We start from the raw sequence: 7840 nt of genomic DNA on the forward strand, positions 1-7840 counted from the left end.
GAGATAGATCTCGAAACCCATGGGTTTCAATGTGGGAGAGAACGAAAACAAAAAGAAGAAGAAGAAAAAGAAGAGGAAGAAGGAAACCATAGGAGTTGCAAACGAAAGTGCGCCGGGGTAACATAGTAGATGATTGGAGGGATGGAGGGATGGAAGATAAGGAAAGGGAAAGAGAAGAAATAAGGGAAAGAAATAAGGGAATTCGTAACGTGATTTCGACCATAAATATAACATTATCATTATCCAAGGGGGAAAGGCTCTTTATTGTGCATATTTGTGTGTCCGCCTTTTTAAGTCTCGCTCGTTTTTTTGGTAGCTGTCTGAGGTTTCCTGAATCAATAACTTGATTCCTCAGTCGCCATTCTATTTGCCAAAGTCCCACGACCTCTCCACATCAACGTAGGGTCAATCTTTCTTGGTTTCTTATAAGGGTCCCTCGGTGTAGATGTCCCACTACCCTTTAGTCCATACCCTCCACCTCCAGGCGTGCAAATAATAATCCTATCTCCAGGTTTCATACTAGCCGTGTTCTTCCCTCCCATATTAATCTTCTTATACTTCCTCCCTTCTTCCCCTTCAACACCATTGGCTCCGTTGCTCCCACCGTTACTATGATTATTATTATTACCAATCTTCCTCATCCAATAGTTCACACCTCTACTAGCCGGTTCTCCACCAGCCATACCGTATGGTTTGAATACCCTTCGTTCCGAAAGAATGGAGACTTGGACCGGGATACGAAATTCAATGTCCCGGATGACTCCGTCTCCACCGTCATGTTCCCCTCTACCTCTAGAGCCCTTGCGGATGCTAAATTCACGGAGGATGACGGGGTATCGACGTTCAAAGACTTCGGCGTCGGTGATACGGGTATTGGTCATGTGTGTGTGAACGCCCGAGGTGCCGTCCCAGTCTGAGCCCTGTTGGGTTTCCATAATGGATTAGTATTCCTTCCATTTTGGGGGGGATATTATCATAGGGCTGAGGGAGAACATACTGCACCGCTGCCGCCAGCTATGGTTTCGTAGTATCCGAAGCCTTTAACGTATTCTCCGTCTTCACCAGTGTTTCCGCCGTACCCGAAGGTTAGGTTGTTACAATCGCCCTGTGATGCCGCACAGGCTTCGAAAGCTTTGAAAATTACGTCTGTAACTCTTTGGCTCTGTATACCAGAAGGTTAGATTGTATTTCTTCATGTGCATACATAGAAAGTCTGAGGGCACATACGGTCAATACATTCCCTCCGACCACCGCCGCATTCTCTGAGGGGCTTAAGAAGGAATCCTTAGGGATCTTGACGTGAATTGGCTTTAAGCACCCTTGATTCAGTGGGATGTCATCGTAGATCAAACAACGTAGACAGTAGATTATCGCGGAGAAGGTGACCGCTTCTGGGGCGTTCATGTTTCCTGTTTGTGTCTTTTTTTAGTGTACTGAATTGATATCGGAATACGGGGCGACATATCGAAAACTCACCATACATCTCTGGCCCTGTTCCATTGAAATCGAAAACGGCCTCTCCCTTTTCAGAATCGATCTCAATCTTAAGCCGGATAGGACTTCCATCATCCATAAAATCTTCGGCTATCAGATCTTTACCACCAAACCTTCCTGCAACTTCCTTCAAAAGGTTTCTGACGCTTAGTTCCGCATTCGCCTGGATGGCAGTCATGTAAAACTGAACGACTTCTTGTCCGTAGTCCTCAATCAGTGCACGAATAAGCGTTATTCCCTTATTGTTGGCTGCAACTTGGGCTTTTAGATCATTGATATTGTCGGCTAGACAACGGGTTCCGCTGCAACCAGGATATTGTGCAGGTTCATCGAGGAGGAGCTGGGTGATTCTTTCTTCGTTGAAAATTCCTTCCGATACCAACTTTTCAGACATTATCGCAGCGCCTTCTTCGTATAGCTCACGGGATTGTGGTGGCATTGAGCCCGGTAATATACCGCCAATATCGGCATGGTGGGCTCTTGATGCAACGTAGAATATAATTTCATCGCCGTTAAAGGCTGGGGTTATGACCGTGATATCCGGGAGATGGGTGCCACCAGCTTCGGGGTGATTAGAAACGATAACATCGCCTCTCTTTAATCTGCCTTCCCACATTTTGGCTTGCGTCTTGACACAGGTACTCATGCTTCCCAGATGAACTGGTAAATGAGGTGCATTTGCGACGAGTCCGCCGTCTGCATCGAACAAGGCGCAGGAGTAGTCCAGTCGCTCTTTGACGTTTGTGGAGACACTAGTCTTCTGTAGAGCTCGCCCCATTTGCTCGGCGATCGCCATAAAGCGATGAGAAAAGATGCTAAGGAGGATAGGGTCGACTTCATGATTTTTTGCCTCTTGGAGGTGGCTTTCGGATTCTTCGGCTCCGACATTGATAACAACGTGAGTATCGAGGATTAGAGCCCAGCTGCTTGGAGGGACGATAATTGTCTGGGTGTCATCTGCCAATATCGCTGGCCCTGGAATCTTACATCCGACTTCAAGCTTATCGATGCGATATATTGGGGTATCCAGCCTTCCCTCTTCAAAGTACACCTTCCGGACATCGTGGGCGGTGGATTCATCAACGGATTTATGTTTTTCTGATGGCCAATCTTTCAACTGTTGGTCTACGGTCTTTTCCATCCCCTGGAAGGACTTGCCGATCCCTCGGACTCTGACGTCGTCAACAAAGATATCTCGGTCAGGTAGAGTAAACCCAAACTCTTGCTCATGTTGCTTAACGAATGCAGTTCCGAAGTCTTCATCTTCAGGCTTGATTACCATCAGTGCTGATTCGGTACCTCTATACCGCATATTCAGGTACTCCTCGAATACAATCTCCTTGCCATCATTACGGAAGCCTTGAGCCTCGAGCCCTTCAACGGCACGGTTTCGAAGCTTTTCGAGTCGGTCATCCATCTCTTTTGAAACTTCTTCGTCACCCCATTTCGCTGATGTTGGTTCTTGTGCTTCCTGGACAACATCGGCTAGGGCCATGCCGTAAGCACTGAGAACACTGCTATAACGGTGGATTAAGATCATTTTAATTCCCAGACTTTGGGCAATAGCCACAGCATGTTGTCCACCTGCGCCACCAAAAGTCGCAAGTCTGTGGTGCGAGCTATCATGACCTTTGGCTTCCGTTAGAGAGCGGATAGGGCGAGTCATGGTTTCATTGGCAATTTTAAGAAACCCATATGCAACTTCGTCAGTTGTCATATCTTGGGCCAATTCACTATTTATACTATCCCTAAGCTCTTCAAATAGCTTTGCCGATACCTCTGCATCAAGAGGCTCATTCTCATGAGGACCAAAGATTCGAGGGAAGAATTCGGGAAGGAGTCGTCCTAGATAAAGGTTCGCATCTGTAACTGTAAGAGGACCACCTTTGCGGTAGCAAGCAGGGCCGGGGTGGGCGCCTGCGGATTCAGGGCCGACGACGAATAATCCATTTTTGAAAAATAGTCTAGAGCCACCACCCGCGGCTACAGTGTTGATGTCCAGTTGGGGAGATTGAATCGTTACTCCAGCTGTGGTTGTTTCGAAGACATGTTCGTATCTTCCGGATCCATAACGAGAAACATCTGTGCTTGTACCACCCTATGTTCTAATTAGGCTTACTCCATACGCACGTTCTCGGCCACTGGTAAGCTTACCATGTCAAAGCCAATTACTGGAATTCCAACTTCTTTGTCATAGCTTGTCAGTGCATAACCAACTACGCCACCGGCTGGGCCAGACAATATAGCCCTCAATCCCGAGAATCCTTTGACATCTACCAACCCACCATCACTCTGCATAAACTCACACCTCGCTCCCTTTTCTTCTTTCATAACGCTTTCCGATCCTAGGCCACCTTCAAATCCTTTCTCGAATCCGCTAATGTACTTTTTGATCTCCGGCGTTAAGTAGGCATCTGCTGTAGCAGACGTGGCACGAGGAACGTATTTGATCATAGGCATTAACTCTGCGGACAACGAGATATGCGTGAAACCAACTTCTTCTGCTAGTTTTCCAATGATCTTTTCGTGCTCCGGGAAGGTGTATGAGTGCATTAGGCAGACTGCGATACTTCTGTAGCCTTCATCATATACAGTCTGGAGATCCTCTCTTACGGCATCTTGGTCAAGCCTTTGGAGGATCCGAACGGCCTCGCCGGTCATTCCTTTGACGAGATTGGGGTCATTTTTCTCGTCATCCTGTGAAACATGGGTGACGGTTTGTTCTGGGTCTTCGGCATAATCTTCAAGAGTTACCCGTTCGTCTACTTCGATGACTTTCTGGTATAAAACTTCGGGCTTGTGTATCGCTAGATCGAAGATACGAGGTCTAGATTGATTCCCTATATTTAATCGGCGGCACTTGTAAGCTAAAACGTGGTTTTCACGGCAAACAGGAAAACCATGTAGGAAAAATTGTCTACCAACCGATAACCAAGCAATCGCCGTGTCCTTTCGTCACAAAAATGGCGCACTTCTCTCCCTTTCGTTCCAGCAGTGCATTCGTCGCCACCGTGGTACCCATACGAATACTCTCAATACATGACGTATCTAGCGGTTGCCCTCGGGGTATCTCTTCGCCCGTGAACTTCTCAAGGAGACGTCTAATGCCTTCCAATGGAGCATCGTCGTAGTTCGCCGGATCGACGGATAGAAGTTTGATGACGACGTCGTCGGATAGTTTACCAGTACCAGGGTTTCCGACACAATCCGTGAAGGTACCGCCACGCTAAACATGGAATGAGAATAAGTAATCAGATATTATTGAAACAACATGGAGTATAGTTTGATTACGTAAGGCAATGGAGGGGTAAGAATGCAGTACAATAGGCTTATGCAGGGTGATATCATACGTCAATAGCGATTCTTATGCCTTTTGCCATTCGAACTAGCGAGGAACCCTCAGCAAACTGTTGAAGGCTTTGGTTGGCAGCTTACAGGGATGGTGTTAGAGTAGGGTTTTGAATCGTAGTAGATGCAATGCGGGAGAGTTGATATCAGAAGACTGGAATGTTGGACCGGTAGTATAGTAGGAGTATCTGCTCAGGAAGATCCAGAACACAGCGAAGAGACATTAGCACGATATGATAGCTGGTATCAACGGTTTTATAGATATTGCAGGATGTCTGAGAGAAATATGCAAGCAAGCTGTAGGTGCAAGGCAAGGCAGCCGGCAGGTGCAGTTTCGAGTTCCATTGGACGGAGACACAAGCCTGACCTGGAAGTGGGGTGCAGGGACTCGGGGAAATGTGTTGGGGGTTGCAATTTACCTTGCGGTGATTGGAGAGGCCGTTGGACATATAACCTGCAATTGGAGGTGGATTCGAGGAGATTCTGAGAATCGACAGGTTTTATAATGTGTGGATTGGTACCAGCGGAGGAGGAAAAGCAGGATGAGAGCGAGACCTTCTGCCCGGATTACGTCAAGGCAAATATTAATGCGGATACCGGCGAGTAAGAAAATGTCGTTCGAGATGCAGCTAGCCCGTCTAGCAGTTGTACAGCCAGCATAAACCACATGCGCGAGCAGAGCAGAGAGAATTAAGACTTCTTCCCGCGGCCGAAGGGGAGGAGGAAGGAATCGGGATGTTTATATGCCAGGCAAGTCGAGAACCCTTCCAATTGCCTCGCACGTGAGGAAATCTACTAGCGAATCGACAAGTCAAGCTAGGCAGGGACGGATACAAGGTGCCTGTATATATATAGGCCTTCCAGCGAGCTAACTAGCTTAGCTTGGTTGGCCGTATTTCGAAGCTTTCACAAAGTCCGTAGGTACGTATTTCCCCATATACGCCGAGGCGGGGCAGTGAAGGAGCTAACAAAACATCGACTGGAAAGGGCGGTTATAGAAAAGCAAGAACTGGGATAATAATGCAATCAATTATATGCAGGCAAAAGCATAGCGAGATCGAGGATGCAGCTGTAAGAGGTCGACCAATTCGACCAGGTTTTCATGGTGGAGAGTACACGTCGAGGAGGAGCAACAGTGGTCGCATGCCCGCCGGAAGATTTACTTGGGACGCCCTAAATCTTCATCCGGATTGGATCGAGAAGCAAAGGTTCAAGGGAAATCCCCACGGCCATGGCCATGGCTGCCGCTACTCCTCCTCCTGCTTTGCTACTGCTTCATTCAGATTGGCTAGGCCACGAGCAGAGCAGGGCCCGCTGGCAAGTCGTCAGCGGTGAAAGATCCTCTCGAGGAGGGGATCTGAACATGAGGGAAGGCGGCGAACAATGCAATGCCATGGGTTGGTGTGTGAGCCGATAGCGAGTCAATGGGCAGAAACACGGCCGGGAGGAAGACGCCGCTGAAAAAAAAGTTAAGTGAGAGGAGCGACGAAAGGGAGGAGTTCTTCGATTAAAGGGTTTAAGAAGCTGCCCGAGCCCGACGGTGGGCTATTTGGGCCCCATCCCGACACGCTACTTGGTGCGACTGTGACGCTATTGGGTCGTCGACTATCGACAAAGTTATGTGTGATGCACCTGAACGATGTTCCGACACCGAGGCCATACTGCTTGGTAGTCTCCTGGCCATGCATAATGGTCAGGGTACAACACGATAATGTACCCCATACTTGACAACCATCTGGCTAACCGCCTGTGAAACACTGCAGCTCGACCAATTTGGCCTGCGGCTGGAAGTCACACTACCTCGTCGCGAGCTGCAGCTGCTGTAGCTTAGTCTCCAAGAGCGTGGGTCCCCGCCATTTCTGAATCCCGCTGTTTCAATGGTCCGGAAAGTCGCGCACCGTCCAGGTCACCTAGTTGCTTCGTAGTCGCTTCTTCAATGCAGCTTCGTGAAAAAATAACGACAAATTACGAATACAACTTTGAACCAAAAGAAACACTAATTGATAAGAGAAGCGGGGCACTTGAGCTGGCGTCTTTCGGTTCGGGACTCTGCGACCGCTGCCGACCGCCAATGAAGTCTCGAATTGGCTGTTACACATGTACGGTTTGATATTAATCCTTCCCCACGCATTATAGGTAAGGTGGCGGGGCAGATGACAGATGAACGACGACGCCGACTGCCCGGTTGACTAGGTACAGCGATGCAAATTCGCAATGCCGAATCCAAGCGGAAGGGATATCTCAGGTCAAGCTCAGGCCAGTGCTCTTGGGATTCTTCCTCTCTTTCTCTTTTCTTTCATCCTGCCTGTCAAAGTTTAAGACATGAGAAATGCGGGTAGGAAGGAGGTTTTATCGATAAGCAGCTCGGATTTTGACCAAACATGCAGAGGATCCGCCAATCGGCTGCAGGGAAGGCCCACTTTGCGTGTTTGGTGTTTGAGATTTTGACACCATGCTAATTTAGCGTCCTGCCCATTACAAATCCGAAGAGGGATGGATGTATCTGCGGGGACAAACGACAATTGTCTACCTGTCTTTTTGCTCGAGTTGGCCTTGTCGAACATCTCGTTTATCTGGCTCAGAATAGATGTTTCTTGTTCTAAATACCTGGTAATTTCCTGTTCCGCAAGGTGCGAATAGGAAGTATGTTGATATATCGCGCATGGGAGGCAAGGCTACCATCTATAGGATTCTGTTTCATGACGCCCCAATCAAACATCAGTTCTCCAGCCTTTAGAGCTGAAACTCTTTTGTAGTTGGTTATACATATAAAAATACAATGACTTCTGTGCATTGAGTTTGATTTAGCTGCCATGCATGCACATCCGGTATACCCGTGACTTCGAGAGTCTAGGCGCTCCTGAGACTGAAGGAACATGTCGACAATGGTCGATAGAACAGAGAAACCGATTGCAAGTGGTTTAAATTTATGAAACGGTAGCCACAATCAAAGCCTCTTTCTCCAACGTTCTCCGTGATGTAATGTGGCCACATGCAC

At 48.0% G+C, this 7840-nt stretch overlaps 1 protein-coding gene across 1 annotated transcript; it reads right to left on the reverse strand.

Moving 5' to 3' along the window:
- Positions 1–335: 335 nt before the first annotated feature.
- AOL_s00083g17 (uncharacterized protein) lies at positions 336–4874 on the reverse strand (the record flags this gene model as incomplete). The annotated part of the gene is made up of 7 exons (XM_011125197.1): positions 336–920; positions 998–1162; positions 1228–1409; positions 1477–3592; positions 3649–4334; positions 4420–4720; positions 4845–4874. 7 exons carry the CDS (start codon positions 4872–4874, stop codon positions 336–338), a joined length of 4065 nt encoding a protein of 1354 aa, XP_011123499.1.
- Positions 4875–7840: the final 2966 nt, after the last annotated feature.

The sequence above is a fragment of the Orbilia oligospora genome, assembly GCF_000225545.1.
Source record: "Orbilia oligospora ATCC 24927 unplaced genomic scaffold scaffold00083, whole genome shotgun sequence".
Classification (NCBI taxonomy): domain Eukaryota; kingdom Fungi; phylum Ascomycota; class Orbiliomycetes; order Orbiliales; family Orbiliaceae; genus Orbilia; species Orbilia oligospora.